Source organism: Lonchura striata, chromosome Z (assembly GCF_050655825.1).
Source record: "Lonchura striata isolate lonStrDom1 chromosome Z, ASM5065582v1, whole genome shotgun sequence".
Classification (NCBI taxonomy): domain Eukaryota; kingdom Metazoa; phylum Chordata; class Aves; order Passeriformes; family Estrildidae; genus Lonchura; species Lonchura striata.
The window spans coordinates 75,601,829-75,617,365 of record NC_140740.1 but is presented as its reverse complement, the minus strand read 5'-3'; the positions used below and the strand labels follow the sequence as shown (position 1 = coordinate 75,617,365).

Below are 15,537 nucleotides of genomic sequence, written 5' to 3'. Positions count from 1 at the left end.
GCAAGGAGGAACTTTGGGTGTCATAAGCTCCTTAAAAAGAAATGTTAGTTCAGAATTTGTCCCCAACCTAAAGCACAGTACAGATGCTGCAAGGCTAATACATGGATCTAGAGCAGTACTGATGATGTCCAGTGTTTATTACGGAAAAGCCTTGACTCAACAAAGAGCATTTTTTGCAAACATATACTTAAGTTCATGATAGAAGAACACTCTGAAGGTCTGCAAAATCATCACAGTTCAGGACAAAAAAAAAAAAAAAAAAAAAAAAAAAAAAAAAGAGAGAGAGAGAGAAAAGGATAGTAAGGGTTTGCTTTCATCTAAGGGGAACACCATCAATAATTTGCAGCCATTTATTATGTACTTTGAGTTTATTGAATTTGAGATTATCAAAGCATATGAAATGTTTTCTTGAAAGGTTTCCTTATCTGACAGAAATATTTAAGTAATTATAACTTAACATTTCTTACTTCTGATTTAAATACAGAAGAGTCTCTTGCACTGGTGCTGACCAGCCCTCCCCTGAGGAGGATTTTGTCTGTAGTACTGTATCTTCCTTAGTGTTAGATTTGTGAGGACCATCTTCTGTTCTTGCTCTGTATCTGCTTATTCTTTGTGCTTACTCACAAAGAAAACACATGGAAGCAATGTTTAGCAAACAGCCCATGAGGCACAATCCAGTATGACAGAAGGAAACTGGTTCATAATGTATATACACAGAAGCTTAAGTCCATGTTTAGATGGTACAGTTTAAAGGTCACTCTAATTTTTTCAGTTTTCATTTATATTCTGAGTTTTATGTTGGAATATGGTACAGATTAAAGGGGATTTTGTGCTCAAGTACAACCTTCTTTAAGGGATTTCACAAAGTAGAAAGTTTATCTGCTGTCTGGAAGGGACTATTTGACTTTTTAATCAACATTTTCAATAAAAAACTGTAGAATACTAGCAATTGCCTTTTCACTCATGTGTATTCTCTGAAGTACAAACTCCAGCTTAAATTACTGGAGGTTAAATAAGAAGTAAGAATAAAAACATGATTAATCAATTGTGTTTCCAAGAAACTTTCATAATGCCAATCACATTTGGTAAGGAAGTCGTAAGTATGTGACTGTAATTTTTATATACAATCTGCAAGAAAACCTCAATCACTATAATGTTTGACCTGATTATATAATTTGATAAGCTTTTAAGTATACAGAATACAGAGAAGCTGCAAACATTACAGATTTTGCTTTACAGAAGTGTCTGTAACTTGTTCAAATTCTAAATAATGGGGTAAGGGAAATAGAAAAGAACCCTGCTGCTTAATTCACCTTACAGGTTTTGTTCCTAATATGCATCCGGAGACTCACTGTTTTCATGGAATTATATGGATGATTAAAAATCAGGATTCACGGGCAATTAAGATGTAGAAATCTTAAGGCAAGTGAAGTATCAGTTCTAAAACACATCCTTTCATATATATGTCAACACTCCTGGTTTTGATCCTGCTTCATTTAAAAAAATCTGTTGGTTTCAAGGGTTTCAAATTTCAAAGACGGGTTTCAAAAGAATTTTTGCTCTTCTAAAACACAAATTGAAGCTCCACTTTTTCAAGTCAAGTCATATATCCATCTTCAATGCACTTATTTACTTTTCATTTACACTGATAGGAATTCCATGTAGGCAACCAAGAGGAAAAGGTTCCTGACATGGGGGAGGGAAGGTACAGATTGCCTCTTTTTTTATCTTTGCTCCAGACACTACAATAACACAGAGACAAACTGGGGCTGAAGGCTATGCATAGCTTATTTCCCTGTTTACCTCCTAACCCTTCTTGCAGCCTGCCTCAAGAAAAGACATATGACAGAAAAGCTCATAGAATGATTAGGTTTTTCTTAAATAAGACCTCTAAGTTCATCAAGTTTAACCATCAACCCAGCACTACCACCATATCCACCACTAAAACATGTCCTCAACATTTCCAGGAACGGTGAAACCACTTTACTGGGCATCTTGTTCCAATGCTTGACAACCCTTTCAGTGAAGAAACTTTTCATAATGTCTAATACAAACCTTCCCTAGTGCAACTTGAAGCCATTTTCTCTTGTTCTAACATTTCTTACCTGGGAGAAAAAACTGAACCCCAGCCATCTATAGTCCTTTCAAGTACTTGTAGAGTGATAAGGTCCCCCCTGAGGCTCCTTTTCTCCAGCCTAAACACCCCCTGCTCCCTTGGCCACTCCTCCCTGGACTTGTCCTCCAGATCCTTCATCAGTTGTTTGCCCTTCTCTGGACTCACTCCAGCACCAGAATGACCTTTCTGTAGGGAAGAGCCTAAAACTAGCACTAGCCTAAACACAGCACTCGAGGTGTGGCTCACCAGTGCCCAGTGCAGGGGGACAATCCCTGCCCTGGTCCTGCTGGCCACACCATTGCTGATCCAGGCCAGGATGCCATTGGCCTTCTTGGCCACCTGGGCACTGCTGGCTCATGTCCAGCCACTGTCACCAGCACCCCCAGGGCCTTTCCAGCCCCTCTGCCCCAGCCTGTGGAGCTGCCTGGGGTTGCTGTGACCCAAGGGCAGCACCCCAGCTCTGGGCCTTGTTGAACCTCACACCATTGGCCTCAGGCCATGATCCAGCCTGCCCAGATCCTCTGCAGAGCCTTCCTGCCCTCCAGCAGATCAACACTCCCACCCAGCTTGGTGTCACCTGCACACTGCCTGAGGGTCACTCCATCCCCTTGTCCAGGTCATGAAAATCAACAAAGATACTAAACAGGGTTGGTGTTAAGTATTGAGCCCTTCGTAATATACTCCTTATAGAAACAGATCTTTGGGATCACAGCTGCTGGCATCCACAATTCCCTTTCAGAGCTTTGCATCTCAGTTCACATGGTGAAAGGACCAAAGCAAAGTACCTGGACAGACTGAGAAGTTAGCTAGTGCCTGTAGGAAGGAAAAGACATAAAAAAATACCCTTAGAATATGTATCTTAAATAAGTCTTTAGAAGGAAAAATGTAAAAACAGCAATTAAAAAAAATATTGGTTCTGTTAACATTGCCAGTGGTATGTTTTTTTAAAGAAAAAAGTGGGTATGTATTTCTTATCCCATCTTCCACATAAAACAGAGCAGAATGATCTCAGATCTGTGGCATAAATTTTTATCGTGACACTTTCTTCCACAAATTTCATGTGAATCTGAAATTGTGGATCTGGGAAAGTGAAAGGAAAAATGAAGCTTACTCTCCTTCTTATCCACAGAAGACCTGAATAAGGGTGGTCAGTGCAGGGAGTTTTTTTAGTCAGTATGTGGTATTTTTTCCTTTCGTAGGAAGGACGGAAACTTGACTTAGCATTTAGATGTCCTCTGGCACGTCTGCACAAGCTCTGGAATAAACAGCTGACAACTTGATGCCTCTAAAGGTTTGCCGTTAAAACCACACTGAATGGTTATTATTATAACCTGGTCAAAACTGGTAACAAATGGTCAAATCTCCTTGGTTTTAGTGCCAAACTACTGATGGCTGCTCATCACAGTTGATTGAGAACCACAATATTTTTTTGGTTTTTGCTCCTATGAAAAGTCGTAACTGTGTGCAGGAGGGTGAAGGTTCAACCAGACAGTACCAAAAGCATTTCAAGAGGACTACGGCTGCAGCATTTCCCCACAGGATCACAGGTACGATGCCCCTTCCCAAGAGGCTGACCCCCACCTGGATACAACCTGAAAGGACTTCCTTCCCAGGCAGGGGCTGGCCTTTCTCCCAGGCAAGCGGTGACAGGACAAGAGGACACAGTTCTCAGTTCAAAAAGGACATTGAGGTACTGGAACAAGTCCAGAGAAGGGCAACAGACCTGTGAAAGGCTCTGGAGCACAACTCCTGTGGGGAGGGGCTGAGAGAACTGTGTTCAGCCTGGTGAAAAGGAGGCGCCTCGGGGAAGTCATTCCTGTTTTGTACAATTACTTAAAGGAGGCTGTAGCCGGAAGGGATGTGGGTAGTATGAGGACATAAGCTGTGTCAAGGGAGCTTTGGGCTCCTGGACATGAGGAAGAACTTCCTGACAGAAAGGGTGATTAGACACGGGAATGGGGGTGGTGGGGTCACCATCCCTAGAGGTGTCCAAGGAAAGTCGGGATATACGCGGTGTTCGGCCACAGGCTGGTCGCGATGATCCCAGCGGGCTCACCCGACCCAGTGGACTCGGCGCTCCGCAGCGGAGCGCGGCGGCTCCCGGGGCCCGCCGCTGCCTCGCGAGCGCCGCCGTGCGGGGCAGCGGCGCCGCGCTGCCCGGCCGGCGCGGCGGAGAAGATGGCGGCTCCCATGGAGCTGAGCTGCTGGGACGGAGGCTGGGGGCTGCCGTCCCTGCACCCGGAGTCTCTCACCGTCATGGTAACGGGCGGCACACACCGCCCGGCCCGGGAGGGAGGGAGCGCCGGCGCCCCGGGGCCTGCCTGCCGCTCGCACGGAGATCCGCGGGGCTCTCCTTGCCTTGGGAGAGAGGCCGGGGGTGGGAAGCAGGAGGTTGGGCCCGGGTGCGCGCCTGGCTCGCTCCACCGAGAGACGCGCGCGACGCTGCCGCCCTTCCCGGACACCGAGCCCTTCCCGGGACACCGAGCCCTTCCCGGACACCGAGCCCTTCCCGGGACACCGAGCCCTTCCCGGGGCATCGATCCCTTCCCAGACACCGAGCCCTTCCCGGACACCGAGCCCTTCCCGGGGTGCCGAGCCCTTCCCGGACACCGAGCCCTTCCCGGGGCATCGATCCCTTCCCGGGACACCGAGCCCTTCCCGGACACCGAGCCCTTCCCGGACACCGAGCCCTTCCCGGGGCATCGATCCCCTCCCAGAGCCCCCGAGCCCTGCAGAGGCACCGAGCCCTTCCCGGACACCGAGCCCTTCCCGGGGCATCGATCCCCTCCCAGAGCCCCCGATCCCCTCCCAGAGCCCCCGAGCCCTGCAGAGGCACCGAGCCCTTCCCGGGACACCGAGCCCTTCCCGGGACACCGAGCCCTTCCCGGGGCTGCGGGGCCTCTGCCCAGCATTCCCTGGAGTCTCCTTAGGGCAGTGAAGCCGCAGCCAAACCCCCAAATCCGTCGCGCACCTGCTGGTGGTTGGTCCTCAGTGCACGAAGGTTTAACACAACTTCTAAAGCTGTGTTTTAAGCTTTTCGTACACATTGTGACAGGTTTTCTTCCCTGCCCTTCGATCTTTATTGCAGGCTTACGCCAAATTTTCTGGTGCTCCCGTGACAGTGAATTCTGTAAATAACTCCTGGAGAACTCTGAAAGGTACCATCTTTGCAGGCTCTATTACTCTAACCACAGCTGTGTTATAAATGCAGTTTCCAGTTTCTGTGCTTGCTTTGGGTTTATGTTCATGAGTGCAGTCTGCCCCAATTAAATGACTTAACAGGATCAAGTGTGATGAATTTATAAGAGTGAAATAATGGAAGTCATAAGTAAAGTGCTCCAGAAGACAGTTTATTAAAATGTGTGTGGGTGAGGCAACAGACAGTTAACAAAGCAGTAATGCCAAGTACATAACTGTTTCATTCAGGCAGTCTGAGTTGATGGTGTAGTGAAAGCAAATTTGCAAGCTTTTTGCACTTTGCATATTTATGAAGGTAGTAACTAGACATGTGTATGGAGGAGCTCTTTAATTACCTGTAGCTTAATGAGTTGGTACAGTTGGAAGTGCAATGTGAGCCTCAGCAAGTACAGCTTACGCTAGCTGGGATGTTTGGTATTGTGCTGAATTAGAGGGTTTGCCTGAGAAAAGGTGAAGGTAAGCTGTCAGAGAGGATTTCTTTGTTTAGGATGCTTATATTAATTGTTTATTTGCTTGCTCAGCAGTTACTGTCTTGGTGTATTTAAGAGAGGTAAAGTGACTGCAGGGTTAAAATTCTCTGTCATTTATACTTAACCACATTATCAGATCAGGCAGTACTGTACTGAAGTTGAGAAGTAGAAGTTGCAGAAGTTGAGCCTTTGCTTCTTCCTTTTCAATGTCTTGTGTTCTGTTAGGGGAAAATACCAAGAACTAGCTGGGTGGACTTGTAGAAATTTGGTGGCTGTCCTCATAAGGAAAGTATATAGAATCATTTAAGAAAGCAGTTTAAATAGTAATTATTGGTGATAATTGATAATTTAATAGTATTTAGCACTGTCCTGTTGGGCTCATTCTGGCAGATCTGTTGTGAATGTGCTGTAAGGTAGCCCCTGTTGCAGAGACTTTGCACTCTGTAGGCTTTGATCCTGCAATCTTATGACTAAAGGCTGTCCACCCAACTTCTGGTAGAGGGGAAGTACTTAGTTCTTTTAGTAATTCATGGTTATGCAGTGGTAGCTTGGGCATTGTTTGTAGCAAGGCTAGAGAAAAAAGGATAGTTAAAATGGATTTGGAGGGCAAGGACAGAGGAAAAATTGAAAAGAGGCTGAGAGGTGGATGAATTGAGAGGGCAGTTGGACAGAGCTGGAATTTCTGTCTTAAGATGAACATCTGAAATCCAGATAAGTAGCCTTGTTTTCAAAGTATTGGATACCTAGTAAAAAACATTGGCTTTAACCTGATTTGATGTTGCCCTTTTTTATGTTTTTTATTAGTGAAGTATTTGTAACCTTGGTGGAACTCTCATGCTAAATTTTACGTTTATGTTTACATGTTAGAAAAATGAGAGCATGCTATTGAGAAATGTACATACAGTGACTGATTGCTTTCAAGTTAGAAATCATCCATACAAATTGACTGTATTATTTATGCCTTCTAGGAGATCTACCAGTCCTGGTATCAGAAGATGTTGTTATTTCTCAGCCAGCAAAAATACTAAACTTTTTAAGAAAGCAGGTAGGTCTCTTTGAAAAGGATTTGTTTTCCTTGACTTGCAGTGACTCTTGCATGTCTCTTTTGTGCACTGCTACAGGCTTCCAAAAACCTGGAGTTTAGTTCAGAACCAATGCTTTTGTTTTTCTCATACAGGTATGAGAATTACAAAATGGTGGACAAGAAATTGCTCTTCAAAAGTTTGATCATTAGTTCTGTGAAAGATGTAAAAATAAGCATGAAAAAAAAAAAATTGAAAAAGAAAACAAACTGTTCCTAATTGAGCAGTTTCTTACTGATCATCCTGCTTGTAATTGTAACACTTTTAATGTCATTATGACTTTGCAGACCTAGGATATCATAGTTTAGATTAACAGTTTAAATGGGTCATTTCCCAGTGCTCTTTTTTTGAAAGATAATACATACAGCATTGTTTTTAATCTATGTATTTTTTCTATAACTTGTAAAATAAAAAGGTCTGCAGGTGTTTCTTGATGCACACCATTTTACAACCTCTTGCTTGCCTTTTGTAGGATTCTTAGTGTTTTGTACACAAAGGATAAAACTACAATTTCTTCTTTCCACAAAGTATAAGGATAGCTAATAAACCATGGCATCATCTTTTTATTCCCAAGATGGTTCTCTAGTCCACTGTTCTACTTTTACATTAGAAAGGCAATTCCTCTCTTGTCAGATGATCTGATGAATGCCATGTTAGTGAAACTTCAAATCTTCATGGGGAGAAAAACAGAATCGAAAACTGCATTTGAGATGGAATTTTAGACAGTTATTTTGAAATTCTTAAATTTCAGATTAATTTGGATTGAATTTGGTATTCCTGGGAATACCAAAGGCTCCATAGTGTTGGGGGGAAAGTCCTGTTTATGTTAAAGTATAACAATTGTATGTTTGCTTTTCAGATGTTCAAGTGTCAGCACTGGTCCTTTGTTTATAAATTAATGAAGCAAATCTACTGACTCCCCCCAATAATTTTTCAATCTTTGTAATGTATCTTAGAAGAATCCACTGTTAGAATTAAAAGTTCAGTTAGTAACTGCATTAATTTTGCTGTAAATTTGTTCCCTTACATTGTTACCATCCAATTTCTTAACTTCGAGAATGTTCATTAAAAGCAAAATATGGGAATGCATGGGGGTTTTTTTATGCTTACACCTGCTGAAGTATCAGATGCTTCTTGAAAAATAACAACGGAGATTTACCAGAGGTTTGCTACATCTCTGAATATTGAAAAATTGCCTCTGTATAGCTGGACATTTGCTTGGAAACCAATAGAAAGGAGACACAAGAATTATTTTGGAAATAGGAGGTCCCAAAGCTGTAGGAATAGGAAGGTGTAAAAGTGAGATGTAACAAGGTTTGGCAGAGTTGGCCTGAAGAAGGAAAAATCTAGTGAATGCATGCTTTCTGTTCCAAAAATTGTTTAGATATTTACTGCCTTGATAGCTGTTAAGTTATAAGTAACTTTCCATTGATAATGTTTTTTGAAAGTTCATTGTAAGTCTATTTTTTTTTAATTTATAGAAATACAATGCTGATTATGATTTGTCTGCAAAACAAGGAGCTGATACACTGGCATATATTGCACTACTTGAAGAGAAATTGCTTCCTGCTCTGGTAATTATTAATAAATACTTTGTAATGGTCCGAATACTTTGAATTTAATACTGTAAGAAGTGCCCAATGTGAGAGACATTAAAGACTGTCAGCCACAGCCCTGGATAAAACATAGTTGTTTTGTTAGTCTGTTTTTTGGAATTACTGCCTAGCAACTTCTGAAAAGGAAAAAAGTGTGTGTTTGTGGAATGTCAGTAATTTGACTTAGTAGATTTATGAAAGACATTTTAAAGGACACTTACTTAGGGATTTTTCTTTCTCTTGGTCTTCGGGAAACAGTATCCTGAAAACACCTTATTGTGGCCATTTTTTGGTTCATTTGATTTCCTGAAAAACTTTTGATTGAGATGTGTCTGATGTGAGATATATAGCTGAAAGTCTTTTGAGCTGCTGAGTTAAAATTTTTAATAAATGTCTGTAACTTGTTTAATTTTTCAGTTCTACATACAATATCTAAATACAATGTCTAAAGACATGGCCATTTGCCCTCACTATTTAAGTGTAATTACATTAGAGCTATAAGACCCACAGATACTGAGTCTCTTGAATGACTTTGGCTTCAGTTCGTACAGCAAAAAATACTCTGACCAGATGGTCAGAGTTATCATGAGCTTACCTTTTCAGCTGACCTTGGTTTCAAATTCATCACTTAGAAGTATCTTGTATTTTAAGATTTATATAAAATTTCAAAACAAAATTCCAGGAAGTTCAAATCTGTTGCTGTATGTCTGCAACTCCTTTGCAATATATTTTTGATATACTTGGTGTGTGTATGTATCTGTACACACAGTGTGTACATAATTTTATGCAGATGCACATAAATCTCTGTAATATCTTTGGTGCTGTTCTTTATTTGGAAGATAACTTTCCTTACTTATGTACTCCTATGCTCAGAAGATTAGTATATTCCACTACAGAGTTTGATAGCCTTAAATTACAGTAATTCCTGGTTCTTCTGCTTTTCTGAGAAGGTCTTGCATATCGAGTGTCATGAGATGTCTGCTCATGTCATTCAAATTTCAGTTACATTTTTCCTCATGTTGATACAGCTGCACACTTTCTGGATTGAGGCTGAAAATTACTGCAGTGTGACAAAACCATGGTTTGCCTCAAGGTTTGCGTTCCCACTGAGTTTGTATCTGCCTGGAAAGATGTCCAGGGAAGCGCTGAACAGGATCTTGCTGACCAAGGGGGGCCCTCCACTCTACAGTCTCACTGAAGTGGAAGCACAGGTATGGGTTGCACAGTAAGGAATTTGTAAGCTGGTTCTGTCAAAGACAAGAACTTAAACAGTTTAGCACACTGTCAAACGATGAATGGTGCTGTGCATACCAGCCTGGCTACACCTAGGGCTCTTGTGTCTCATCAGATATACAGGGATGCCAAGGAGTGCCTAAATCTCCTGTCGAAGAGATTGGGAACATCTCAATTTTTCTTTGGAGATATGTGAGTGTGATTTTCTAAAAAATTATTTTGATAAATGACTAACAAAAAAGGTACCACACCACTCTATGAACATTTGAACTTCCTCTTTTCTTTTTAACCTGCCAGAATGCTAAAAGTGCTTCCCAGTAGTTTGATTTCTCACACTTTGCTTTTCAAATAAATCTAAAAGAGCAAACAGGGCGCAAATGAGATTGTCAGACTGAGTCAGTGTGGTGTCTCTCTTATCCTGCTTTGTTCCACAGAGAGAGCTAAGAAAATGTGAGGTGCACTGGAGAACATTTTTCTAGCCACTGAATGTCACCTCATGGCTTTGTATGTAAGAAAAAATGCTTTAGGCTGAGGTGCTACTACTGCCCTCATGGGAGGAGGGCGTAGGTCCAGGAACACTATTACTGTGGTATGTGTGCAGAGCAGGAAGCAGATAGGGCCAGCAACATAGAGCCAACAGGTCCTGAAAAGCATGATCTCTTCTTTAGCTGTTGAAGTTGGATCACTCCATGAGGGAGGATCCTGGTCCCCTGGTGCCAGCACAACTTTTGTGGTGCCAGAAGGGTGTTCTAGAGGGGCGTTTATCAATGTGTGGGATAGCATGACTGTGTTGTGATGCTGACATTACTGTTTCAATTTATCAGCATGACTCTAGTTAAGAGATGCTGAAAGGAGTAGATAGTTGGTACAAAGTATTAACCAGGTTCATAGTTCATAGGAAAAAGTGGAATGAAGAAGGGCTGACTATATTCTGTCCTGAGTAGTATTTGACATGCATGGAAAACTAGGTTGTAGAAGTCGTAAAAGGCTTATCTCGAGTCACTTCAGTATTTTTCTGTGTCACTCTTTTTAGGCCTACCACCTTGGATGCCTTTGTGTTTGGTTTCCTAGCACCAATTTATAAAGTGTGCTTCCCGAGGGTACATTTGCAAGAGCATTTGAAACAGCTTCCCAATCTGTGCCGATTTTGTGATGATATTTTAACTCGCTACTTTAGGTTAACTGTCTCAAGTAAGTTGTGTTTTCTTCTTTTTGTCACCATTTGTACCCATGTTGGGATTAGTATTCCAGGATTCTATTTGTGAACCAAAGCAGATTAGATTTCATGTAGTTTATGCTAGACTTTCTATGGGGAAATGAAGAAACTTCTAAAGTTAGGCAGAAAGAATTTAAAATTAAAAGCAAGTGTTAATACTCAGTTTTAGAGTCTGTCAAGCACTGGCAAAATCTTATGGCTTATGCTTAGTACTCTTTATTTTCTCACATGGAATGGCTTTTTCACTTAAATTCTTCTTTGCGTAAAAATACTGCATGAACTGCCTCCAATGTGAGTTTATTTTTTAAGAATTTAAAAGCTTCTGTAAATACTTTTTCACTCTTCATCTTTCTGCCTTCACTCTCCAGGCCATTCTCCAGCTGGACAGGATACAGCAGATGCTAATCTGCAGAAACTCACACAGCTTGTAAATAAGGAATCCAACTTGATTGAAAAGGTTACTTTTGCTTCAGTATCTTTAATTTTACTGATTTGTTGTGGTTACTTGTTCACAGATATCCTTGCATGGCAATTGCAACTGTACACTGGACTTTATTCTAATTACTTCTTTTCTAGTGAGTGTGTAGAGGGGCAGGAAGAATATTACATCATTTGGAAGGAAGAATTAATGAAGCCTTGCACTAAGAAACTATTTTTAATACAACCAAAAGAGCATTGTCTTGCAGGTGTGTGCACCAACAGAGGAGTGGTATCTTTCTGCAAGTGTACATGCAGCTAAGAAGGAGGAAAATGTATTAGTCAAAACTCAGAGATGGTCCTGCAAATTAAGACTGATCACCAGCTTTCCTTGATTGCAGCTGCATGCTGTAGTGATTATGCGTCAGTCACTTCTCCTGCTTGTTCTGCATCTAGCTGTTTTCCTTATATTCTCTGTTTTTAAGGCTGTTACTCAGCACCTATCAAAAGCTATACAACTTAATTGAAAATTGCATGTGAAGAATTAGCCTTTTCATGCAGATAGAACTCTCTAACTGAAAGGGTAGAAGGCATTTCTTCCTGAAAAAGATCAGTGTGTGAAATAGATCATTAATTATGATCAGCTTTTGTAGCATTAGGTATTGGTGCTCTTTCTGGCATTGAAGTGTGGCAGTGGAAGTTTTAAACGATGGGTTACATAGCCATTTGTCAGGGATGGCTGAGGAAAATCTGATCCTGCCTTGGAGAAATGGAATAGACAAGACAGCCTCTGCAGATCTCCCCTGTGCTTTTGTTCTGTACCAACTAAACCTTTTCAGACCACATTACATAAAGGGCATTAACAGGATTTCCTATGAAAATGTAAATTGTTTATATTCAGGTTAATTTTAACCTGTCTTTGAAAAGGTCTTATCACAAGTGCTTTATTATGTACTTTCTGAAATGTGTACCTAATACAAATTCATTCAGCATCTCCAGAACATGTTTGATTTCAAAATATTTATTCTTGCATGCTGCTGAATATACAGAAGCATCCATTGTTAGCAGTTTCACTCTTGATCTGCCTTCTCACAGCATTTGGATATTGTGCAATATTTGACCTCTTGGAATTGTGTTGCTTCCTTCAGTAATCTTGACCAAATAACTTGAGCAGAAGCACTTCCAGGTGCCCTGGGTTTGATGCATCATGTGTAAGGGAATGATTAGCAGCTCTAATACAAACATATATTTGGGAGTGGAAAGAAACCAGAGCACCAGTTGTTTCTGGTCCTGACAGTAAACATACGCCAACCAAGCCAGTATTATTGATGGCAGCCCTGACAAATAAGACTAATCGTATAATCTATATTCTGCTGTTGCCAGATCCAGCTCTCATTGTTTCTCTGCAGATGGATGACAGCCTTCGTAAGAGTCCTCAGCATCCCCCTCGTAAGCTCACAACGCTCAAACTTGCTGCAGGAGGAGAAGAAAGCAGTCCAATGAGTCGTTTATCACCTTGACATCTCCTGTTGTCCATAAATGTGTGTTTTGTAACTCAGCTGAGTGCCACAGTTGATTTTTTTCATATGAATGTTTTGCGAGGAAAGAATCTGCTAATGGGTACAAGTAGAGCAGAACTAGAGCTTTACAATCTTTTATCTTCCTCTTCTTTCAAGAAATTGTATAGATCAAGCTGGCCACACACTATGCTGAAGCTAAGCTAAACAAAACCTATTACTGAGATGTTAACATGATTTTGTACAGCATATTTTTGCCTTTAGCCTAGCAGAAATGTTTACCTAAATTTAAGAATCTGCTTATGGAATGTTCACTGTTATTTTATTTTTTGGGTTTTGATTTTACTGTACTGTCATATTACTGTATATGAGTGGGTATACTCTTTGTCTGAAAAGGACAAAGTCCAGTTGCAAAGTCTGAAAAGACAAAATGTTGCCATTCATGGTAGCTGAGACATGAAATCAATGACAGAAACGTAAATATTTATATTGTGCTTTAATGAACTTGGGATTTGTGTTTTATGATTGTTTGTATCTTCAAAAATTTGTCATGTTGTACTTCGAAGGGGATTACTGAAAAGCATGTGCGCTATGGGGATTAAAATGATGCACAATGCTAACATTTCACAGTACCTCGTATTAGTCCTTTGTGAAACAGGCTTAACCTGTGCACAGAGTAATACCACATGCTGCAAAACTGTTAAGTCAAAATCACAGAAAACTTGTAGTGGATGAAGACGTTTGATTAGTTGCTGTCAGGACAAGACTTATCTAGCAAATATACTGCATTTATGGATTGAAAGGGACATGTTAGGGTTTTATAAGAAAGCTGACGTAGGCTTTTAAAGGTGTCACAAATGCCTCTTAATTAGTTTCATTTTTTTTTAAGTAAGCACTACAGTTAGTTCAAAAATTAACTAAAAACTGTCAAAATTTTTGTTATATGGTGGGCTAGTCAAGATCTCTTTTCTTTTTGCAAACTGTGGTATATTGCAGGGCATAATTCTTCAGTTACATTTTGTCTTTAACAGAAGCCTTGCCAGTTCCTAGAGACCCAAGCAATTCTGTTGCAAGAGAGATGCTGTAATTTTTTACTGGCAAAGTACTGGCAGATGCTTCATGAGTAGGTGTAAAAGAGAATTAGACAAGAAGATTGGCCAAAGGGCAGTGCTTGGGATATAGAAGTCTGATAGCAGTATGTGTGGGATAACTGTTCAGGGGAAGGGATGTTTTTTTTGTTTTTCTGGCCAAATCAAAATAGTCTTTCAGCTTCACTTTGGCTACTAGTCATGTTTGTACACAGATAAATGACTTCCTGTTTGTAAAGACAAGATGGTAGATTGTGTACATATTGTACCTTTGGACTTGATATGTAAGGAATGTAATATCTTTAACATTTCTTAATTGAAATGTTGGGTTTCTAATGAGCACTTTAAAATACTGTTTAAGTTTCATGCTCTTACTAGAGTATTTATTGCAGTGATTTGAAACTAATTTAGCTCATATTCATAACTGTATAAACTGATAATCCATTACATGCAAAAGTAATTTAAATATTTAAAATTTATACTGCCTGTACCTTAACAAGATTTACATGAGATCAAGTCACATGGCTTTCCAGAGCTTTTCTTTTACAAACACGGCTATGGAGAATATGCCTTAGTTTGTTGCTTTTGTGAATGCATACACTCAACCTATAAAATGTCTTTGTAAAAAGCGTTGTTATTCCAAGATTAAAATTCTGGATTTTTAGGGGAATTTTGGTAGAGTTTTTTGTGGTATCTGCATTGACTTTTTTGAGTATTTTTATGATTTCCTTGTAGAAAAGTTTATCTTGTCCATTAAAAAACAACCAAAAAACCAACAAAACAACCCTGCTGACTGCTAGGACAGAAATTGAAGCATCTTAGCATATTCATGAGATCAGATTTTAAGTTTTTATCACACCTTCAGTACCATTGCTTTCTTTCAACACAACTGCTTTTGGGAAAGGGAGAATGAGGAGACACACGTTTGCTGATATTACTAAATGTGAGCTTTGGGCCATGTGATTGGCCTGATCTGAAATTTTGGTAAACCAGTGCTCAAGGAACATCATGCACTTGATGGCAGAGGACAACAGGGCTGGAGATGACAGCAAACATAGCCTGCAGTCATGCACACCCTCCCAGGCAACCAGTGACAGTGCACAGCCATAGGCTTCCATATTTCACTTTCTATCCAAGGTGAATTCAAACCAGGCTCCTTTATGTGGACAGTGTCATCCCTGTCCTGGTAACTCAGGCTTGCCCATTGGTTTACTGGCATATTTGGTGTGCCTGAGTTCTGAAGCTGGGAGGTGAATGCTTTCCATGGTGGGATCAATTTGAGTAACTCTCTTCATTCGAAGTAATCAAATCTATTTCTCTGGCTAGGGGAGAGAGATGGGATCGAGGTGTAATTTTCTTCTTAGAGCAGATACCTAACGATTGAGTCCTGGACATGTGCTGTGTCTGCTGCGTGCAAAGGAAGCCCTGGCTGCTTAACTCTACCATAAATGAAAACCTGCTGTGGTGGTTGGCTTTTGCTCGACTGCCTGAGCTGGTGGGTGGTCTGAAGCACAAGGAGTCAGACAGCCTTCTGCCTGGGCAGCAGTGGTGTGGCCTTGGAACCACTGCTTGCAGCCTGCTTCCTGTGCAGAGCACGCAGCTCTG

General features: G+C 41.0%; 1 protein-coding gene across 8 annotated transcripts; it reads left to right on the top strand.

The window, feature by feature from the left end:
- The first annotated feature begins 3,927 nt into the window (after positions 1-3,927).
- Positions 3,928-14,602, top strand: MTX3 (metaxin 3). 8 transcript variants are annotated; one of them, XM_085567243.1, is made up of 9 exons: positions 3,928-4,055; positions 5,205-5,274; positions 6,753-6,829; positions 8,348-8,440; positions 9,490-9,672; positions 9,810-9,886; positions 10,728-10,885; positions 11,279-11,596; positions 12,711-12,997. In XM_085567243.1, exons 1-9 carry the CDS (start codon positions 4,029-4,031, stop codon positions 12,845-12,847), a joined length of 1,140 nt encoding a protein of 379 aa, XP_085423369.1. In that variant the 5' UTR covers positions 3,928-4,028; the 3' UTR covers positions 12,848-12,997. The 8 variants fall into 8 exon arrangements, with proteins under 8 accessions (XP_085423369.1, XP_085423371.1, XP_021386800.2 ...); XM_085567245.1 differs by having other exon boundaries at positions 3,938-4,055; positions 11,279-11,367; positions 12,737-14,602; XM_021531125.3 differs by lacking the exon at positions 3,928-4,055 and adding an exon at positions 4,269-4,375 and having other exon boundaries at positions 11,279-11,367; positions 12,737-14,602.
- Positions 14,603-15,537: the final 935 nt, after the last annotated feature.

Bases quoted from the DNA above. Each gene is read 5' to 3' on its own strand.
- MTX3 (XM_085567242.1), top strand. From the start codon at position 4,295: ATGGCGGCTCCCATGGAGCTGAGCTGCTGGGACGGAGGCTGGGGGCTG. The intron at 5,275-6,752 runs GTACCATCTTTG...TATGCCTTCTAG, and splicing joins CTCCTGGAGAACTCTGAAAG to GAGATCTACCAGTCCTGGTA. The intron at 11,597-12,710 runs GTGTGTGCACCA...TGCTGTTGCCAG, and splicing joins AAAAGAGCATTGTCTTGCAG to ATCCAGCTCTCATTGTTTCT.